The sequence below is a fragment of the Phocoena phocoena genome, chromosome 15 (assembly GCF_963924675.1).
Source record: "Phocoena phocoena chromosome 15, mPhoPho1.1, whole genome shotgun sequence".
Lineage (NCBI taxonomy): Eukaryota > Metazoa > Chordata > Mammalia > Artiodactyla > Phocoenidae > Phocoena > Phocoena phocoena.
In genome coordinates, this window is record NC_089233.1 from 25,799,631 (window position 1) to 25,822,268 (window position 22,638).

Sequence of the window (22,638 nt, forward strand, 5' to 3'; positions counted from 1 at the left end):
TACAATCAAAATGGAAGCTCCTTAAATCAACTGGCAATAAAATATTGGACCAGAAATAGTAATGATTATAAACTGCCATTCTGCCACTGTTATTGATATTAACCAAAGTATTAGGGAAGAGAAAATACTAGAGAAGTATCAATAATACTTTCGGATTAGAATGAAAAAAAAGGAGATCTGAATAGAATTGAAAGTTATCATTGCTAATTAAAAAACAATTGGGTCGGGCTTCTCTGGTGGCGCAATGGTTGAGTGTCCGCCTGCCGATGTAGGGGACACAGGTTCGTGCCCCAGTCCGGGAAGATCCCACATGCCGCAGAGTGGCTGGGCCCATGAGCCATGGCCGTTGAGCCTGCAAGTCCGGAGCCTGTGCTCCGCAACGGGAGAGGCCACAACAGTGAGAGGCCCGTGTACCGCAATAAAAAAACAAAACAAAACAAAACAATCAGATCTACAGAATAGTAATTCTTCAAAATGCCGCACATAACTTGGTAAGCAGGCTACTTCATCTGCAGGCAATTCTCTGCATTTAAGGGAAAAAAATTAGGCAATTTCAGGGAGTTCTTGACTTGTCATTTCTCTGGGGGTCTTTCAACTTCATTTGTTCCCTTTATATAAAGGAAAGTAAAAGCTGACTTCAAGGTACCATCACCACCCTGTTGTGAAAAGCAGAGGAAAGTGGCCCACAGAAAACCACAAAGCCCAGTGTAAGCTGTTCTCCAGTGAACAGGAACGAGGCTGAAGTTGGTCAGCTATAACGAAGAGAGAAAGAGTCTTTTAGGGCTCCATATAAACCAGACCCATGAGTTGGCATTCTAAGTAGTTTGAAACTCACCTGTACAAAAGGCCAGTACATCAGACCACTCTGGAATAAAGAAAAACTTTATTAGGATGCTTTTTAATCGCACAAAACGATCACACAGTTCTTTGTATTAAGCATTGAGAAACACCAGGCGGGTGGAATGTGGACGTGGTATTACATTTCAGACTAAGCAGATTAAATTAGACTACTTATGGTCTCTTGAGTGGAAGAGGGTAAGGAGTTGTACAAACAGCCGTTAGGCACAGGAATAAAGATTTTTATTATATTCACAAATTTACAATAAAAAGTCTACCTGAATCAGTACCAATTCTGGAAGACAACTGCTTTCAAAATAACAACACATATTTATTTATTTAAATTTATTTATATTTTACTTTTGGCTGCGTTGGGCCTTCGTTGCTGCGTGCGGGCTTTCTCTAGTTGCGGCGAGGCGGAGCTACTCTTTGTTGTGGTATGCGGGCTTCTCATTGCGGTGGCTTCTCTTGTTGCAGAGCGCGGGCTCTAGGCGCGCAGACTTCAGTAGTTGTGGCATGCAGGCTCAGTAGCTGTGGCTCACGGACTCAGTTGCTCCACGGCATGTGGGATCTTCCCGGACTAGGGCTCGAACCCATGTCCCCTGCATTGGCAGGCATGTTCTTAACCACTGAGCCACCAGGGAAGTCCACAACACATATTTATATATTGCAATTTTCCTGTTTGCCCATGCAAATGATGCAAGGGAAATATTGATAAAATACAGGATCATCAATCAATTTTTAAAACTCTAAACTGTCCTTTATGGTGATTTGATAATAATATATTCTAACTACTTCATGCTACAGAATAAGTTTAGCTTTTAAGATGTATTTATTTGTGGGAATTCCCTGGTGGTCCAGGGGTGAGGACTCGGGGCTTTCAGTGGTGGGGCCCAGGTGTGATCCCTGGTCAGGGAACTAAGATCCTGCAAGCCGCGTAGTGTGGCCAAAAAAAAAAAAAGATGAATTTATTTTAACAGGCTTTAACCTGTTCATTCTGACAAGAGTCATCATTATGGATTTTTTTTTAAAGATAGAGATCTTGGTATGTAAATTATATCTTAAAAAAAAAAAAGCTAGGGGCTTCCCTGGTGGCGCAGTGGTTGAGAGTCCGCCTGCCGATGCAGGGGACACGGGTTCGTGCCCTGGTCCGGGAAGATCCCACATGCTGCGGAGCGGCTGGGCCCGTGAGCCATGGCCGCTGAGCCTGCGCGTCCGGAGCCTGTGCTCCGCAACGGGAGAGGCCACAACAGTGAGAGGCCCGCGTACCGCAAAAAAAAAAAAAAAAAGCTAGAGGTTTTTAAAATAGTCCTTACAAGTGGTATTACACTAGTAATATAAAGGTGGTATTATTTTTTTTTTGTTTTTACTGATTTTTATTTTCTAAAGTTTCTATAATAAACTGTTGCAATAAAAGCTATTTAAAGTTTAAAGTGTATACTCATTTAAGAATTTACTACTTTAGGGGCTTCCCTGGTGATGCAGTGGTTAAGAATCCGCGTGCCAACGCAGGAGACATGGGTTCGAGCCCTGGTCCGGGAAGATCCCACATGCCGTGGAGCAACTAAGCCTGTGCACCACAACTACTGAGCCTGTGCTCTAGAGTCCGCGGGCCACAACTACTGAAGCCCATGTGCCTAGAGCCCGCGCTCTGCAACAAGAGAAGCCACCGCAATGAGAAGCCCGCGCACCGCAACGAAGAGTAGCTCCCGCTCTCAGCAACTAGAGAAAACCCGCGTGCAGCAGCAAAGACCCAATACAGCCAAAAATTAAATAAATGGGGGCTTCCCTGGTGGCGCAGTGGTTGGGAGTCCGCCTGCCGATGCGGGGGACGCGGGTTCGTGCCCTGGTCCGGGAGGATCCCACATGCCGCGGAGCGGCTGGCCCCGTGAGCCATGGCCGCTGGGCCTGCGCGTCCGGAGCCTGTGCTCCGCAACGGGAGAGGCCACAGCGGTGAGAAGCCCGCGTACCGCAAAAAAAAAAAAAAAAAAAAAAAAATTAAATAAATGAATAAATAAATAAATTTATTTTTTAAAAAAAGAATGTACTACTTTAGGAAAAACCCATCCAAACATGGCTTCACTTCTTATGGCAATTTTTTTTCTTCAGAATGTAGCCTCAGTCAGTGTGCAGATCTTGGTCTCCTATGCCATTCCCCACAAAAAGGAAAAAGGACTCCTCAAAGAAATGGTTGATTCCAGGGCCAGAGTAGGGCAGGTACAAGGTACAAGATGAGCCTAGAACATCTATCTTTATGATATAAAGTAAGGAAGTGGCTTAAAAAAAAAGATGGGGGGACTATCACAAGGAAATAGGAGCCAGCTTGAAGCAACTCTCACTGGCCAAGTCTGGGACATTTGCAAAACAAAAATAATTAAACACAGCAATGAATTATAAACCATCGAAAAAATGGGAATCCCTGAGTCCCTACTGATGACAGAGAAATAAGCAAATAACCGGGAGAGAAAAGTGGGCTCTTGCTTACAGAATGCTGCGTGCTACCCAGTAAATGCGGATGGGTCACCGTAGATGTGTCCTTGCCCATCAACCCTACTTCCAATCCATCATCAAGACCTACCAATTCTATCTCCTAAGTATTTTTGAAATCCTTCCTCTGCCCACTGCTTCATGATTTCTTACGTGAACTTGGTCACAGTAACCCTCTAACTGGTCTCCCTTGCCAGTAATCACTTAAGTGCAAGATCCTTGGCATGGCCTTCAACACCTTCCAAGATCCAAAGTCATTTGCAGTTGTTCCTCAATTCATATCTTATATTCTATGAATAGCATCTCTTGTAGTTTCTCCCTTACAGGTACACCACGGTGTTTTATGCATTCCTTCCTCGGCTCCTTCTGCCCCTGGAAAGGCCCCAGGTATCCGCCTAACTCCCCTGAGTTCTTTAAGACTCCGCTCAGGCATAACCTGCCCCCGGAAGCTTTCCTTGAGCCGCACCCTTACATCTCCGTGCTGTGCTAAGTACCCGTTTGCATGCTCTGAGCACTGCTCCTGGCATTGAGGTTAATGTTTGTCTATTTACTTGTCTATCTACCCCACGACATTGTAAGTCCCTTAAAGACAGTAGCAATGTGTGTGCGTGTATATCTCTCTATATCTATATCTATATATGTTTTGTGTTATCTTCTGCTAACACCTAGTGCAATACCTAGCAGATAGTTTCTTGTTATGGGAGATCTTCAGGAAAGTCCCCAAATGGTGCTGGGCATCAGACTGCCGGTACCCTCTTTCTTCTCAAGGGCATAGATACAACTGACTCATTTGGAACCACTGTTTTTGTTGTGTTTTGCTTTTTGTTTTTGTTTTTTTAAAAATATTTATTTATTTATTTATTTGGCCGTACCAGGTCTTAGTTGCAGCACCCATGATCTTCGTTGCCGCGTGCGGGATCTTTAGTTGCGGCATGTGGAATCTAGTTCCCTGACCAGGGATCGAACCTGGGCCCCCTGCATTGGGAGTGAAGAGTCTTAACCGCTAGACCACCAGGGAAATCCCAGAACCACTGTTTTTAAAAAGGTGTGTAAAAGTCGCCACGTTTCTACCCAATGAAGATAGCCTGTATGTCTTCATCAAAGAAAGAGAGTCTGAAACATCTGCAAATCCTTGGTCACAGGCCCTTTCTTTTACAACTCTGCTTGGCTTGCTCTTCGTATAAATGTATAAATGTCAGATGCACCTATCTCCATGAGATCTATAACATCATGGGCAAATTTGTTCCTTTCCCAAAGTAAAGCAGAAGAAAATCATATTTGGTTGTCACCATGGGCCCATAATTTTTGCCTCAAGAGAAGTAACAAGAGTTCTGAATGCTTTTCCCCCCGGAGGGGCTCGGCAGCATGTGGCTTCCACCCTCCCTGTCATCTGCCTTCAACCACCAAGCGGGTGATAATGGTTCTCGTGCTCAGAATAGCTCAACAGAAGATGCTGGGGGTGTGGTGAGGCTGGCGGGATGGCTGGGGGTGGCTTGGCACTGCTTCTGATCAGGAATTAAGTAGATGTGGAGCCCTAGACAAGGCTGTGTATATTCTGGAATCCTGAAAATTCACCTCATTGTCATTAATAATAGAATCAAACATTGTCATTAATAGAATCACACTAGGCCAGAGATGGAAAGCACCCCTGACTCTGCCAGGTCTTGAGGACACTGCTCAATAAATCTTCATTGAATAAATGAATAGATATTTGTGGGATTGGATCATATATATATTTGTACTAAGCAAACAGGACAAGAGGTGACTTGATTCCAGCCTCAGGATAACCCTGGGAAACATCTTCCTTTTCTGTAAATACCTCTGTGATGTCAAGAAGGTTCCTTTCATAGGGACTCAGCAGAATGCACACTTGGAAACATCAGCTCTAAATGTGAGAATGATTCCATTAAGCCACTCACATTCTACTATTCCTATTTTGCAATAACTTCTTTGGCTCCAAAAAAATCACTGTGATCGCTAACAAGAATAAATATAAGAATGTCAGAAATCGTTGTGAACACTGACTAAAATTCAGAGACACATATAGACACTCTTAAAGCTTCTCATTCAACTATCAAAACAAATTTAAGATCTGTCAAAATATAGTACCCTGTGCTAACCAACTGGAGCCCTAATTTAAGATTTTTTTTTTTTTTTTTGTGGTACACGGGCCCCTCACTGTTGTGGCCTCTCCCGTTGCGGAGCACAGGCTCCAGATGCGCAGGCTCAGCGGCCATGGCTCATGGGCCCAGCCACTCCGTGGCATGTGGGATCTTCCCAGACCGGGGCACAAACCTGCGTCCCCTGCATCGGCAGGCGGACTCTCAACCACTGCGCCACCAGGGAAACCCAAGAATATTTTTATTTAAATGTATTTAATGTTAAAAAGATACAAAAAGATCCTGGTCGTATTTTTAAAAGTCTGTCTTACCTTATATGTATTCCAGAATTTCGGTCTCAGGTCCAAAAATATGTCATCCTTTTCCTGGAGAATACTCATGCCTATTTGAAAAAACACACACCAGAAGAATTTTAAAAGATTTAATACGAAGAATACTGTATAACAGCTCATGTTCAAGTTTTCTATTCCAGTATGCAAGGTAACCACCACCATCACTAACTCAGTATGTTCCGTCTGACCCAACAGTGAAAACAAAAGATAATCTCCATTCTAAAGTTAGGTAAATTTTAAAGTGATGATAAATATGAACTGAGAATAGCAGGGTACCGAGTTATAGCAGAATGATTATTTTTTTAAAAAGCTGTTAGAGAATTCACAAAAACCTCAGTGTTAGCATGGTGGGACTATTGGTGACTTTTCTTCTCTCCCTTCAAAACATGTTGTGAAATGTTTAAAATTTAAAAAATTTAATTTCCTTCTTTTACAAAAAGGCTGCTGGACTCTGGGTATTCTAGCAACTGCAGATTTCCCATCTAAGAGGCTTTCTAAATGGAATTTGAAAGCAGAACACCAGTTCAGACTTCCTAAAAACATCTGGAAAACTTTGACGTTCAACAACCCTGAAAAGGAAGTCAGGGAACAAGGACAAAACCCTCCTATTTTAGGAAAGGTGTGAAAATGACAGTGCTTTAAAAAGTCTCCTCCAACTCTTATTAGGAAGAAGGGGAAATAAAATCTTTTCAGTCAATTGCCGGGGATTCTTAGAACAGGACCAGTAAGAAAACCGAACCCAATATTGGTAATAGTATTCCACTTACCCAGCACTAATTAAGGGCTAAGCACTTGATGTGTTTTCTTTCATCTGACTCTCCTAACCCTCAGCTAAGGATGATGGAGTTGCAGAGGAGGAAAAGAGCTCAGAGAGGTTGATAGTGATCCAAGTCCAACCCAGGTGTGGATTCCGAGCCAGACCTTTCAATCACAACTATTCTACCTCCCAAGGCAGCCCCAGCACAAAGGAACATCTGATACAGGCAATTTCCAGGTCTGAAGTGCCTTGAATAAACATCCAACCCACCCCCTTCCCACCATTCCCCCTTCAGTTTAAGCAATGTGGGCAAGAATCGGTTTCAGGGGCCTCAGGCTTGAACCACAGGCCCCAGCAGCCCTGTGACTGCAGCATCTTTCTGGTTTCAGGAACGCTGACATCCCCCCAGGGAGATGAAGACCATAATATGGATTGTGTTGCTTTCGGGTAGGTCGTTTATCCCTTTGAGCCTCAGTTTCCTTGTCTGTAACATGGGAATAACAATACCTGCCTCACTGGGTTGTTTGAGGATTAGATAGGAATCTGACTCCCAAATGCCAGCAGCTCCCAACCCTCCATCCCATCACCAGAGTACAAGGGCACTGCAGTAACAGGCATGAGGAACCTGTTTGCCAATCTGGCCTGGAAGTCACGCGCTGGGATCAGAGACAGATCTTCTGATAAATCAGGCAGCTCCTGGTCTCAGGTCCTCTATCCCCTGACCTCACTGACTCCATGGGCCATGTGGTTGGCACTGCATCAGGCATGTTTCCTGCGGAGTTTGTGAGTGACTCTGGCCCCCAAAATAAGATCCAAGGGGCAGTGTAGGTTCCTTCAAAGTGGTGACTTGACCACTTCAACACAGTTTAGAAGAAAGCACCAACAGCCACTGACAAGACCCCTTGGGGGATCTGTGATCCCCAATGCCAAGGCCAGGCCTAGGACCCTTGAATTTTCTTAGGGGATTGGGTGACCCTCCCCTGCCCACTCCCTTCCTAGCAATAGAAAACGCTATGAAGATGAAGGCCACAGGGCCCTTGACATTGTTTTTAGAATTTAGGGCGCTAAGAAAGGTTCCCAAAGTCAGGCCCTCAGGCTCCAGGGTGGACTTTTTGAGGAGGGGGCTCCCCAGACCCTCACAGGTACAGAGTCCTCTCATGGCAGGGGTCCGAGGTCTCCTGACATTTTCTGTGGGTTTTGATATGGGGATGGGACCCCCTTCAGGGAAATCTTGTTACAAAAGCAGGACTACCGCCCTGAGCACACATTTTGAGGGGAACCAGGCCGCACCTCAGATTCCACCGGCTCTGCCCGCACCATCCTGAATCCCCTCACCTTTTGTTTGTATGTTGAAAAGGAGTATCCCGCCAGTGGAAAGGAGACCCCGCCCCACAACATGGTCACGGGGCTCACAGCTGACATGGTAGCAAGCTGGGGGTCTCCTCGACGTTCCCGTGGACCTTTATCAGGGGAAAATGGATCCCCAGCCCTGCCTCCCCACTTCCGGCCTACGTACGCCCCAGGCCCCCTGAAACCTCCAGCCCCAGACTACGCGCAACCCAGCGTCCGAACTGCGACCTGGCCCCCTAATTCCTGGCCTCTCCGGCAACCTTCCCTCAATTTCTTTCCCCTCAATCCTGTTAATCCACGGTCCCCAAACTTCTCGACCCTCGCACCTCGACCTCCGGCCCTTATCCAGACCCTCCCAGTCTCCTGAACCCTGGCCCCCACCCCAGGATTCCAGCCCCGGTCCCCGGCCCCCAGAGCCCTAGGCTCCTGCCTGGTCCCAGCCCCTGAAACCCCGACCCCTGCCTCTCGTCCCCCAATTCCGGATCCGCCTCCGTCCCCCAGTTCCGGCCCCCAGGTGCCTGGCAAGGCTACTCACTGAAGTAGAAGGCAGAGAGGTACACCGGCCCGCCGAACGCCTGGTCGCACAGCACCTTGGCCAGGACGGCGCGCGGCGCGCGCCCCGGCAGCGCGCGCTCCAGCAGGCGCAGCCACACGTAGTTGAAATTCGCGTGGAAGGCCATGGCCACGGTGGCCACGTGCCGCGTCTGCCGCCAGTCAGCAGGGCCGCCTCGCAGCCGCTGCTGCAGCGCGTCGCCGGCTGAGAAGAGCGCGGCGTAGAGCAGCACGTTCATGGGCCAAGGGTAGCGCCGGACGGTGCGCAGGAGCTCCCGCCACCAGCCCGCCATGCCCGTGCCCTGGGCGCCGGCCAGCGACCGCCGCCAGCTCCGGGCCACGCCCACCGCCCCCTGCCCCCTACCCCCTACCCCCCGGCCTCCGCCCTCTGCCCCCAGCCACCGGCGCACCGTCTCCCGCCACCTGCACCTGCCTCCTCTCCACGCTCGAAGGCGATTGGGCGCCCCGCGTACACCCAACTGCACCGACCAATCCCGTGGCCACTGGCGATCCTGGAGGCTGAGCTTTTGAAATACTGCTGGTCCGCATATGCATTAACCCCTTACAAGTCATGTCCAGAACAGGCAAATCCTTACAGACTTAAGGGGATGGGCAATGGGGGGGCATGCGAAGTGACTGCTAACCGGGTGTGGGATTCTTTTTTGGGGTGATGAACTATTGTATAATTAGATAGTGGTAACAGTTGCACGGAAAACCATTAAAGACCCTTTTTTAAAAAAAAATTTATTTATTTATTTATTTTTGGCTGCGTTGGGCCTTCGTTGCTGCGCGCAGGCTTTCTCTAGTTGCGGCGAGCGGGGGCTACTCTTCGTTGTGGTGCGGGGGCTTCTCCTTGCAGTGGCTTCTCTTGTTGGGGAGCACTGGCTCTAGGCGCACGGGCTTCGGTAGTTGTGGCCCACGGGCTTAGTTGCTCTGCAGACCAGAGCTGGAACCCGTGTCCCCTGCACTGGCAGGCGGATTCTTAACCACTGAGCCAACAGGGAAGTCCCTAATTACACTTTAAAATGGTGAATTGTATGGTATGTGAATTATATCTCAAAACGAACCAAAAAAGGTTAAAAAAGAAGGGAAAAATTGGGGGAAAAAAGTGGTGTGGGCAGAATACCAAAACTCAGTTACCAAGATGGCAGTGTATTTTAAATGTCTTAACATACAAGGAATTCACACTTTCGACACACACACTGACTATGTAACAGTCTTTAGAGACAATGTCAGAAGTTAAACTTTGAGGCCTTTCATGAATGTGAGGTGGGATTCAATGGGGCTACTGCCTTCTTTTCAGAGTCTGTGCCTCAATGAATATTACCTCCCAAATCATATGCTGAGCTCCCAAAAGCAGGGGGTCATTGGAAACCCAAACAGCAGATGTAACCTCTGACCTCATGGAAATCAGTTCCTCTTTGCTTCTTTTCCTCTATTTTTCCTTCCTTCATTGTCACACCCAATTCCATTTTCATTTTCTCCCTCTCTCTTCTATTTGTTTATCCTATTTTAGTTAACTATTAATATTTTGATTTTTAACTTTTTATTTTGAAATAATTCCAGACTTTCTGAAAACTTGCAAAAATAGTACAGAGTTCCCATATATTCTTCAACCAAGCTTCCCCCAATATTGACATCTTATATAACCATAGTACAATTTTCAGAACGACTGATGTAATACTATTACCCAATCTACAGACCTTATTCAAACTATTGCCAATTGTCCCACTAAAGTCCTTTGTCAAGGACTGGCTTTCAATTCTGGATCACTTTGCCTTGTATTGAATTGTCATAGATCACGATCACCTTAGTCTCCAATCTGGGGCACTTATCAGTTATATCGTAGACTGTTCCTCAGTTTGTCAACCCTACTGTTATGGGCTGCATTGTGTGCCCCCAAAATTCATATGTTGAAGCCCTAACACCCGGTACCTCAGAATATGACTGTATTTGGAGATAAGACCTTTAAAGAGGTGATTAAGTTAAAAATGAGGCCCTGGGACTTCCCTGGTGGCACAGTGGTTAAGAGTCCACCTGCCGATGCAGGGGACACAGTTTCAAGCCCTGGTCTGGGAAGAACCCACATGCCATGGAGCAACTAATCCCCTGTGCCACAACTACTGAGCCTGTGCTCTAGATCCCGCAAGCTACAACTACTGAACCCGCGTGCCACAACTACTGAAGCCCGCGCGCCTAGAGCCCATGTTCCACAAGAGAAGCCACTGCAATGAGAAGCCTGCGCACCGCAAAGAAGAGTAGCCCCCGCTCACTGCAACTAGAGAAAGCCTGCGCACAGCAACGAAGACCCAACGCAGCCAAAAATTAATTAATTAAAAAAAAATTTTTAAATGAGGCCCTTAGGATGGGCCCTAATCCAATCTGACTGGCGTCCTAATAAGAAGAGGAAATTTGGACACACAAAGAGACACGAGGGCAGTGCATGCACAGAGGAAAGATCATGTGAGGACATGGTGAGAGGGAGGCCACGTACAAGCCAACGGGAGAGGCCTCAGAAGAAATCAAACCAGCTGACACCTTGACATTGGACTTCTAGCCCAGAAAACTGGAGAAAACATATTTTTAAAGGCACTTTGTCTGTGGTATTTTGTTCTGACAGCCCTAGGGCAGATTAATACACCCATTCTCTTCAGTTCTTGGGAATCTGCCAATTTCTGTGTTCTTTGACCCTTTCTATCCACCCATATGCTGATTCTCATCCCTCCCCTCTCCTTGTGCTTGTTACTGGTCCCAAGTAAATCTTTCTGTCAGACTTGTCCCAGCTAAGCAGGCTCCTAGCACGCACCTTTCTTTGTTTATTACTTACATTCCCCTTGTATTATTTTCCCATTGTTGCTGTGACAAGTTGCCACAAATTTGTTGTCCTCAGAGGTTTGGAGGTCAGAAGTCTAAAATGGGTCCATGGGGACTTCCCTGGCAGTCCAGTGGTTAAGACTCCATGCTTCCACTGCAGGGATCCCTGGTTGGGGAACTAAGATCCTACATACCACGCAGCGCAGCCAAAGGAAAAAAAAACGGGTCCATGGGCTGCATTCCCTCCAGAGGCCCTAGAAGAGAATCCATGTCCTTGCCTTTTCCAGCTTCTAGAGGCCCCCTTGCATTCCTGGATGGCCCCTTCCTTCAAAGTCAGCAGCCTAGCATCTTCCAATCTCTCTCTCTGTCATTCCATTGTCATATAGTCTTTTCTGACTCTGACCCACCTGCCCTCTCTCTTAGAAGGACCCTTATGATTACATTCAGCCTACCTGGATAATGCAGGGTGATCTCCACATCTCAAGATCCTTACGTTAAGAGTCATCTATAAAGTTCCTTTTGCCGTGTAAAATAGCATATTCACAGGTGTGGTGGATTAAGACATGGACATCTTTGGAGGGCCATTATTCGTGCCTTTCTTCTCTGTAATCCTTTTGATCTCCTCTAACAGCAATTGATCACATTAGCTGAAATCAAACTACCCATTTCTCAGCACACTGAGATCAGGACCATCGGTTTTTCCAGGCAATCTTTCATTCATTCATTCAGTTGATCAATATTCATTGAGCACAGTTATGTGCCAGGCACTAAACTATGGGCTTGTGGGAAGGATTTGTATTTGCAGTGCTTAAAAAAAAACCCAAAAAACGAGTTCCTGCCTAAATTAGAGAAAATTGTGGTCTTCATTATGAAAAAAAGAAAATCTCCCTAATGATTCCTACACAATTCCCTTAACCAAAGTTTTTAGAGAGAAAAATAGAGCAAAATTGGAGAAAATTGCAGGAAAGTAGGGTGGGGGGAGGGATTAGGGTTTCCAGGTAAAATATAGGGTGCCAAGTTAACTTGGAATTTCCTATGAGCAAAGAATAACTTCTTGGTGTAAGTATGTCCCAGTGCAATATTTGGGGCACACTAAAAAAATTTTCACTGTTCATCTGAAATTCGAAGTGAAATAGGCATCCTATATTTTTCTTTTTTTGGCCTCACAGCTTGCAGGATCTTAGTTCCCTGACCAGGGAGCAAACCCGTGTCCCCTGCAGTGAAAGCTTCGAATCCAAACCACTGCACCGCCAGGGGAGTCCCAAGGGCATCCTCTATTTTTAAAATTTATTTTGCTAAATTTGGCAACCCCAAAGGGATGGGACTGACATTTACCGAGAGCCCACTGTGGGTGTCGATTTTCTACTAAGCACTTTACTACATGAATTAATTTTCTCTTCACAGAAAGCCAGTGAGGCTGGAGATTGGTAACAATCTGTAGAGGCAAATATCCTCCAAAATCTATGGTGATCTTTATCAAGCAGCTCAATGTATTTACTTAATGGGAATTGAAAGAAAGAGGAATGGGGGCTTCCCTGGTGGCGCAGTGGTTGAGAGTCCGCCTGCCGATGCAGGGGACGCGGGTTCGTGCCCCGGTCTGGGAAGATCCCACATGCCGCGGAGCGGCTGGGCCCGTGAGCCATGGCCGCTGAGCCTGCGCGTCCGGAGCCTGTGCTCCACAACGGGAGAGGCCACAACAGTGAGAGGCCCGTGTACCGCCAAAAAAAAAAAAAAAAAAAAAAGAAAGAATGAATACTTCGAAGGCTGAGATGGTTTTACGACTATTGCTGTATATTTGTCTCTCCTTAAAAGCCACAAAAAATACAGTACTTAAAGACAATCTCATTCAGTAAAGATGCTAAAGAACCTGCTTGGCCTTCAAAGGGAAGAGATGCTCTAAGATTAAGTCATTACATTGATGCTTCATCATCTGTGCAAGTTGTGATTCAGAGCCCTCTGGCAATAATGAGACAACACATTTATGTGACATAAATATCTCTGAACACTGGGGGATAACCAGAGAACATAGTGCTGTGTTAAAATGGAAAAGAGGTGTTTTGTTAAGAGCTTTTTCAGCAGGGAATAAAGTACTGATGTGGGAACTGAGCTTCAATTTACAACTAAGGATCACATGAAACATACATTAAGATGATTACAATGACGCTTATTTGTAACCATTATTATTTCATTTTATTTAAATGAATGGGGGCTTAATAAGAACCACCAAGTGGGCTGCAGTGTCTAAAATCTTCTACCTTCTCTTGCTAATCTGTAAATTTCTACTGACAAACAAAAGGCTACTACTCTTAACAGGCTCCAAGACCAACAGGTCTGTTTTCCAATGAACAGAGGAAGCAATCAGCTTCAAAAACAGTCATGACCTTCAGAAAAGGTCATGGAAGTTCCTCCAGCCCCTTCAATATCACCTCTGAGATATCAATTGTCTCTGAGGGTGTGAGTACAGAGCCAGAAACTGAAGCAACTGTCTTCCTCCTTGTCACCTGAAGTGAGGTTGGCAATAAAAACCCTTATCTAATTCTCCTTCTTTCAAGCTTTTCTCCCCCACCCACCCCTTCCTTCATTCTTAGTAGAATTTCTCCAGCTTTGACCTGAATGGAAGAGGGTACTTTGATTTGAAGCTGGGCGTACCCAGTAAACACAAGGTTTTTGTTTAGTGTGGCTACAGATGAATAAAAAGAGCTATGCTTTATGCAAATGTAAATATGATTTTCTTTTTCAAAAATTATTTTTATTTGGATGAGTTCCAGTGGGTAGGATTGAAATGATGGAGGTGGGGGTAGGAGGCACCGCCACTGCTGACTTCCTATATGAATGTTCACGGGAGAGAAAGAAAGGGTACTCAGCTGGAAAAGGTCAGGAGGGGAGGTTGTTAGAAAGAAGATACAAGCCTGGTTCCCAACAGAGCCTTAATTTTTCCTGTTAACAGAAATGATATTAAACAATTCCTTCACGATATCATTGCATTTCAGCTCTGCTGTGGAAAAACCATCCCTAAGAATTCTGTCTCTATGACCTAGGCAACTCTTATGCCCTTGGCATTGGCACCAATTATGTGAAAGGTGCTTGGTTCCATATGGTCATTTTCAGACCATCTTAACATTGGAACTAAAACAAAGTACTAAGGTGAGAATTGTACCCGTCCTTTGCTCTTGTTTAGAAGTTTGGAACACTTCCCCATCCTTCTATCCTGCCCCCAATAGAGTATGAAAATGTGATAACAGATTTCTTAAGAGGGATGGCGGCCATCAGAGATTCCACCTTTGACTTGGTGCTTTGAAAATGTGCCATTTGGAAGAAATATTCAAAGTAGAGTGTTCAGGAACTCTGTTTTCACCAGCTTTATTTTAAGAAACTATTCTGCCCACATTGGTGTGGGATAATAGAGCAGCCAATTAAATTTATTTCATTAATTTTTTCATTGTTAAGTTTTGGGAAAAGAAATACCTTTTTAAGTTCTAAAATACATAAAGAAGAGATAAAATAGAAAATCTGAAATTATGAAAAACCCAACATTAGAGGTAGCTTTAAAGATCTTGCATATTCAAATATGCAAGTGATTAAGAATTCCCACATAAAAGGTGGAATTAATTTCAGAGAGTTTTCTTCTCCAGTTATGCTTTTTTGAACCTCTGGAAACTTCATTTACTATAGAAAATGTGTGACTCTACTAACGTGTGGAAGCAATAACTAATTAGTGGAATAATGGTTTAGAGATGATTTTAGTACTCTGTACGATCCAATCAGGAGGGAGAAATCACATTGTAATTAGAACAGGGAAAGTTTAATACAGTCGATTCTTATTACTTGATGTAGGTACATTCTATAAAGTTACTATGAGCACTGCAGAACTAAACTTGAGGGCCATTTTTTTTTTTTTTTTTTTTTTTTTGTGGTACGCAGGCCTCTCACTGCTGCGGCCTCTCCCGTTGCGGAGCACAGGCTCCGGACGCGCAGGCCCAGCGGCCATGGGTCACGGGCCCAGCCGCTCCGCGGCATGTGGGATCCTCCCGGACCGGGGCACGAACCCGCGTCCCCTGCATCGGCAGGCGGACTCTCAACCACTGCGCCACCAGGGAAGCCCTTGAGGGCCATTTAAAACAGTGAAAGTCCTGACAGAAAGCTCAAAAAATGTGGAAATAGACTGTGAAAAGGACACTTGCTTGCAGTATGAGAGACACAACAAAAAGGCCAAGCATCACCTTGTTTGACTGTAGCTGGGAAAGTGCAAGCTGGGTGATTCAAATATTTTGCTGCTCTGAGTGTGTGAATGTCTTCAAATGACAGCAAAAGCATCAAGAGTATTGACTTCGGGGTTCCAAAAAAAATTTAGCAAGTAGGGGAATTTGCAAATATGGAATCACCAAATAATGATTATCGACTGTATAAAGAATTATTAGCAGGGAATTGGAATGATGAGGGATTGAATAATAAGAGAACCCTAAAGAGTATAGAAATAGCAAACATAAGGACCAGCCACTACCACTAGGACTGAGATAAAACGCCCAAGAACCCTCCCTACCCTCTAGGGCTGAAATCCTGATCTTATTGGGAGGGTACAGCCCTGTCTCACCGAATGACAAAGAAGTCAGTTGCTCTAATGCCCTGACAGCTGGTGGAATTTGCTGGAGATCTGCTCTCTAGGGTAAACTGTTGTGGGAACTCATTGGAGGTACTCAGCTACAAAACCACCAGAGTGGGTGCCAGGGTTTGATACAGTGATTTATAATAAGAAATATTTATTTGGTCTGTGTCCTGTTTCTGGTACAGAGTTCCTAAAATGCTTGGAATTTCCTGAGTAATAAGAGCAATGGGAGCATCATTTTGTTGTAGTATTTGGTCTACAGTTTCGTACTCTGCCTGAAATAGCTTCTGAGTCCTCGATATAAAAGGAGTGTCTTGTTGTTCATAACAAGCCCCTTTCAACCACACCTGAGCTTATGTTATTGTGGTAACTTTTGGAAAGCTTCTAAGAGTGGGCTTGTTGCCAGGGGAAACCGATCTCATCATTAGAGGGTTAGAACTTTTAGTCCCACACCCACATCTGGGGATGCAGGCTGGGGACTGGAGATTGAAGCAATCACCAGTGGACAAGGATTTAATCAACTGCGCCTTTGTAAAGAAGCTTCCATAAAACCCCAAGATGATGGGGTTCAGAGAGCTTCCAGGTTGGTGAACGTGTGGAGATTTGGGGAAGAGTGGTCCCCAGAGAGGACATGGAAGCTCAGAACCCCTGCCCACATACCCTGCCCTGTGCATCTCTTCCATCTGGTTGTTCCTGAGTTATATCCTTTTATAATAAACTGGTGATCTAGCGAGAAACCTGTTTCTCTGAGTTCTGTAAGCCACTCTAGCAAATTAATCGAACCCAGTGAGGAGGCTGTGGGACCCTCTGATTTATATCCAGTTGGTCAGAAACACAGGTAACAACCTGGACTTGTGATTGGCGTGTGAAGTGGGAGGAAGTCTTGTGGGAGTGAGACCCTAACCTATGAGATCAGACTCTCCCCACGTAGATAGTGTCAGAATTGGGTTAAACTTAGGACACCCAGCTGATGTTACAGAACTGCTTGATGAGTGGAAAACCCGCACATCTGGTAGGAGTGAAGTAGGATTGTAGTAGAGTGTCGAGAGTAGAGGAGACACAGGAGGAGTAAGTTTTTCCTTGCATCTGGGGGAAGCTTCGCAGGGCAAGGGAGAAGCCCACTAGCAAGAACCTGGAAGCAAACCCCTTTCCTCCTGCAATGTCTCTCCCGCGCCCTCTAATGATAAAACTTAACATTGTGCCAGCTGGCAAAGGAGAAACATTTAAAGGGCCCAGATCCATTTTTACAGAGCAGGCAAAAAGAATGGATTTGGAGCCAGGAGATTACAAATTAATAACTAGCACAAGTACTATTTAATGTTATACATGCTATTTTCTTAGATATCTTTTTGAGTTAGATATCTTTTTGAGTTAACTATATATCATCTTTCCATGTCAATAAGTAGGTTATCTACATCATTGTTTGTGAAGGTGTGTTTTGACCAAGTTTATCATAACTTAACCAATTTTTTATTATATTATTGAATATACAGATTGTTTAAAATGTTTCACCAATATAAACAATCTGATATGACATTCTTTTTTTTTTTTTTTTTTTTTTATGCGTTACGCGGGCCTCTCACTGTTGTGGCCTCTCCCGTTGCGGAGGACAGGCTCCGGACGCGCAGGCTCAGCGGCCATGGCTCACGGGCCCAGCCGCTCCGCGGCCATGGCTCACGGGCCCAGCCGCTCCGCGGCATGTGGGATCTTCCCAGACCGGGGCACGAACCCGTGTCCCCTGCATCGGCAGGCAGACTCTCAACCACTGCGCCACCAGGGAAGCCGTGATATGACATTCTTATAGTAAAGTCTTTAACTTGATGTCTTTAGTTTAAATTTCTGGGAGCAGAATTTTGCGGACAAAAGATACGTATATTTTAGGCTTTTTTGGTTGTTATTACTGAATGCCAAATTGCATTCAGTTGAATATAATTGAAACCTATAAAAGGTTTATAACAATTTGAAATTCAACCAGTAATGCATGAGAGTATTTCTTCTCTCCTACTCTAATGAACCGTAGATGTTATTATTAAAAGCAAAAAAAATAAAATTGTTAATTTAATAGGCAAAAAACTCACTTGAATTTTGCATTTTTTTAATCACTAGTAATGTTGATGCTTTTTCATGTTAATTGAGCATCTGCACATGTTTTTCTTTTCTTATATCGTCTGTTAATGCCTTTGCTCATTCTTTTCGGTTACACAGTTTTAGAGAAGGCTGAATTCTTTCATAAAATATAAATAAATCTGAAACAAATGAAAGGTGAAATCACCTTTTTATACTATTTCACCTTTTTACAGCATCACCTAAAATTTAAGTATACTCTAAAATCCTACTTAGAAGAAAGTATTTTATTTATTTATTTATTTTTAAAATTTTGGCTGTGCTGGGTCTTAGTTGCAGGATCTTCGTTGCAGCATGTGGGATCTTTTTTTTGTTTGTTTGTTTTTGTGGTACGCGGGCCTCTCACTGTTGTGGCCTATCCCGTTGCGGAGCACAGGCTCCGGACGCGCAGGCTTAGCCGCCATGGCTCACAGGCCCAGCCGCCATGGCTCACAGGCCCAGCCGCTCCACAGCATGCGGGATCCTCCCGGACCAGGGCACGAACCCGTGTCCCCTGCATTGGCAGGCAGACTCTCAACCACTGCGCCACCAGGGAAGCCCATGTGGGATCTTTAGTTGCAGCATACAGGATCTTTTTTTAGCTGCAGCATGCAAACTCTTAGTTGCAGCATGCATGCAGGATCTAGTTTCCCGACCAGGGATCGAACCCAGGCCCCCTGCATTGGGAGCACAGAGTCTTCTCACTGGACCACCAGGGAAGTCCCTAGAAGAAAGTCTTAAACATAAATTAAATCATAGTTTAAAATGTTAGCAAAATTTTTTTTCATATTGCTGTATCAATGTTAACATATCTGCTTCAGATTTTCCAAGACATCATGTCCAATCCTGCTCCAGGGATAATTAGATGATGGTAGAGTGTAAATTACCAGAGGTGCTCAAACATCAAAGAAAAGTCCTTTAAGTAACAGAAATCAACAGAAACGCCTTCCTCAAGGTCTTGAAAATTAGTAAATTGTTGATGGTATTAAGTTGGCTTTGCTTAATTTTCTTCTATTTCCAGCTAGTTATCACTGAACAAATATTTTCAATGTTTTAGAACAAAGATTTCAAGTTTACGTCCTGAGGCATGGATTCATTTATAATTTACTCTCCATTCTTTTATCCTGCTTAATTTTCCTTATGATACTTACAACAAATTAATATAGAGCCATTTTTTATCACCCCATTCCAAAAGAATGTAAGATCTGCAAATGCAGAGACAATCTCTTAATCATGGTATCCCCGATTCCTAGAATACTGCCTGGCGTATAGTGGACTCTCAGAAAGTATTTGTTGAATCATTGCATTCAGTATTCATTCATTGAACCCCCACTGCATCCTAGACACTGACCTGGCTAGACTTGGGAAGTAAAATCGCCACTTGGACTGTGATGTTTTTTTAAGATGTGATACCCATTAAAACCAGATTGAAAATAATGAAAATGTTTAGGAATAAAGTCTGCACATCATGCCAGTATGTAGATTCATCATTCATTCATTCCACAAATAATTTTTAGAGCCTACCTGCTAGTCACTGGGAACAAAATAACATTAAAGACAGACTCCATCTCTGCAGAAATGGCATTTATCTCTGCAGAAATGGTCTTTTGGGGGGAAGACATTAAATAACTAATTAATTACAGTTATGCTAAGTACATTAAAAGAGAGACATAGGGGCCTAGAGGTGCCTATATGTACATAAGACATTTCCCAAAGAATGACAACCAAGACCGAAGAGGTAGAAAGGGCCATGTGAAGGATGCATGCTTTATTCTATGAGCAACGGAAAGCTTATAAACAGAGGATCCAGTTTCTCTGTTTAACAGACTACTCTTGTTACCGAATGCAAATTCAGGTGCCCGACGCACAGTGAGGCCAAAAAACCTCAACATCAGAGTTTGGAGCAAAGAAAGGTTTATTGCAGGCCCATGCAAGGAGAACGGGTGGCTCATGCCCGCCCCCCTCCCCCCCTGCCCCGCCCCTGAATTCCTTGCAGGGTTTCAGCAAAGCTTTTTAAAGGCAAAGTGAGGAGGGGCATCCCAGGGTATGTGATCAGCTTGTGCACAGTTCTCTGATCCGTTGATGGTGAGGTAGCAGGGAGGTGTCACAGGGGTTAAAATTATCTATATTTATCCTGAGGCATCAGTAGGTCTGGGGGCTATGTGCTCATGATCAACAAGTAGTTAATTTCTTCCATTTGGTGGTGAGTTTTTTGGTTTTTGTTTTTGGCCATGCCACTCAGCATGCGGGATCTTAGTTCCCCATCCAAGGATGAACCTGTGCCCCCTGCATTGGGAGCATGGAGTCTTAACCACTGGACTGCCAGGGAAGTCCCAAGGTGGTGGTTTTTAACATCTGAAAAACTCTGGAGATGTGCATGAGATACTATTATCTGGGTATTTCAGAGAGGAGCTACAGCAGAGGATATAGGGTAACGGTCTAGCCTGGGAAGGCCCCATAGGCTGAGTTACACTCTGGGTTCTGTGTGGCTATAGAGATCACTTATATAATGGCAGTGCTCAAGGTGTGGCAACAGAGATCCGTTTGTAGACAGCTTTAGGAGATATTTAGGAGGTATAGTTGGCAACAGTGATTGAAAGTGACTAGGGAAGAGAAAGTTTGTGTGTATGAGAGAGAGATACCAGGGTTGCTGGCTTGAACTACTGGGTGGATGATGGTGCCTTTACTGGGATGAGGAATGTTGAGGAATTTGGGGTGGAAGAGGATGAGTTCAATTCAGTCACTGCACGTATCTATATATACATAACTGGAAGAGAAGTTTCAGAAACAATGATTACCCTTACTATAGTTGATGTACTCTGATATGTTTTATCAACTTTATTGAAGTATGTTTTACCTACAATCAAATACATTCATATTACTTGTACAGTTCAGTGGGTTTTGACAAATGTGTATACCTCTGAACCTCCACCACAATTAAAATACAGAACATTTCTATCACCTGTAAAAGTTCCCTAGCACCCCTATGCACTCAATTCCCTTTGACCCCTGGCCCTAGGCTTTCTGTCATTATAGATGAGTTTGCATGGTATAGAATTTCATATAAATGGAATCACACAGTATACATACAGTGTCTGTGTCAATTTGTATTTGGCTTCTTTCACTCAGCATAATGTTTTTGAGATTCATCTATAACAGGGAGCAGCAAACTACAGGCTGTGGGCCAAATCTGGCCCACTCCCTGTTTATTTAAAGGCTCAAAAGCTAAGAATGGCTTTATGTTTTCAAACAACTTTAAAAAAATCAGAAGAATATTTCATGATGTGAAATTATATTAAATTCAAAATTCAGTGCCTATAAATAAAGTTTTATTGAGACTTGGTCATGATTCATTTCCTTATGTATTATCTATGGCTATGTTCATGCTACACAGAGCTGAGTAGTTGCAACAGAGACCAAATGGTCTGCAAAGCCTAAAATATTTTCTACCTGGCGCCTGACAGAAGAAATTTGCTGATCCCTGCTCTATGGTATTCTGTATATCAGCGGTTTGTTCCCTTTCATTGCTGCATAATATTCCATTCCATTGTATGGGCAGATCACAATTTATGTCTTCACCTGTTGATGGACATTTGGAGTTTTTCCTAATTATTCTTATTCCATATGTCATGTGCTCTGGTGTTTTCTATTCCATTTGATTTGTTAAAAATTGCTAAACATGACCCAGTAAACTCATTTCACAATGCATTAATGAAGTAACTCTCAGTTTAAGAGCCCAGGTATAGATGTTACTTGAATAATGGAGGATGAGAGTGTGTAGAATAAGGAAAGAAAGGGGCTTTAGGGCTGAGTGCTGAGGAAATCCAACAACTGTATGTTGGTAGATGGAGGAGCTACTCCAGAACACACTATTCCAGACTTTCTCTCTCCCAGACTTTACTGGGATAACTGTCAAGATCTGAATAGAGTATATTGATTAGAAAATAGTATTAAACAACAATGAGGTACCACCTCACACCAGTCAGAATGGCCATCATTAAAAAGTCTTCAAATAGGGACCTCCCTGGTGGTCCAGTGGTAAAGAATCCGCCTTCCAATGCAGGGGATGCGGGTTTGATCCCTGGTCGGGGAACTAAGATCCTACATGCCACGGGGCAACTATGCCCATGTGCCACAACTACGGAGCTCGTGCACCTCAATGAGAAAGCTCGTGCACCACAACTACAGAGCCCACACGCGCTGGACCCTGAACACCACAACTAGAGAGAAAACCCGCATGCCACAACTAGAGAGAAGCCCGGGTGCCGCAACAAGACACAGAAGCCCAAGCGCTGCAACAAAGAGACTGCATGCTGCAACCAAGACCCGATGCAGCCAAAATAAATAAATAAATAATATACATAAATAAAATAAAATAAAAACAAACTACTACTACAAAAGAAAAAAGGTCTTCAAATAAATGCTGGAGAGTGTACACTGCTGGTGGGAATGTAAATTGGGGCAGCCACTATGGAGAACAGTATGGACTTTCCTCAAAAAACTAAAAATACAGAATTGTCATATGATCCAGCAATACCACTACTGGGCATATATCCAGAGAATATATTCAAAAAGGTGTAATTCAAAAAGATGCATGCACCCCAATGTTCATAGCAGCACTATTCACAATAGCCAAGACATGGAAGCAACATAAATGTCCATCGACAGATGAATGGATAAAGA

The 22,638-nt window shown here is 44.3% G+C and overlaps 1 protein-coding gene across 1 annotated transcript; it reads right to left on the reverse strand.

Annotated features, from left to right (window-relative positions):
* Positions 1 to 572: 572 nt before the first annotated feature.
* On the reverse strand, positions 573 to 8,728 carry MPV17L (MPV17 mitochondrial inner membrane protein like). The gene is made up of 4 exons (XM_065893012.1): positions 8,419 to 8,728; positions 5,756 to 5,826; positions 836 to 865; positions 573 to 752 (listed from the first exon to the last, which is right to left on the reverse strand). Exons 1-4 carry the CDS (start codon positions 8,726 to 8,728, stop codon positions 573 to 575), a joined length of 591 nt encoding a protein of 196 aa, XP_065749084.1.
* Positions 8,729 to 22,638: the final 13,910 nt, after the last annotated feature.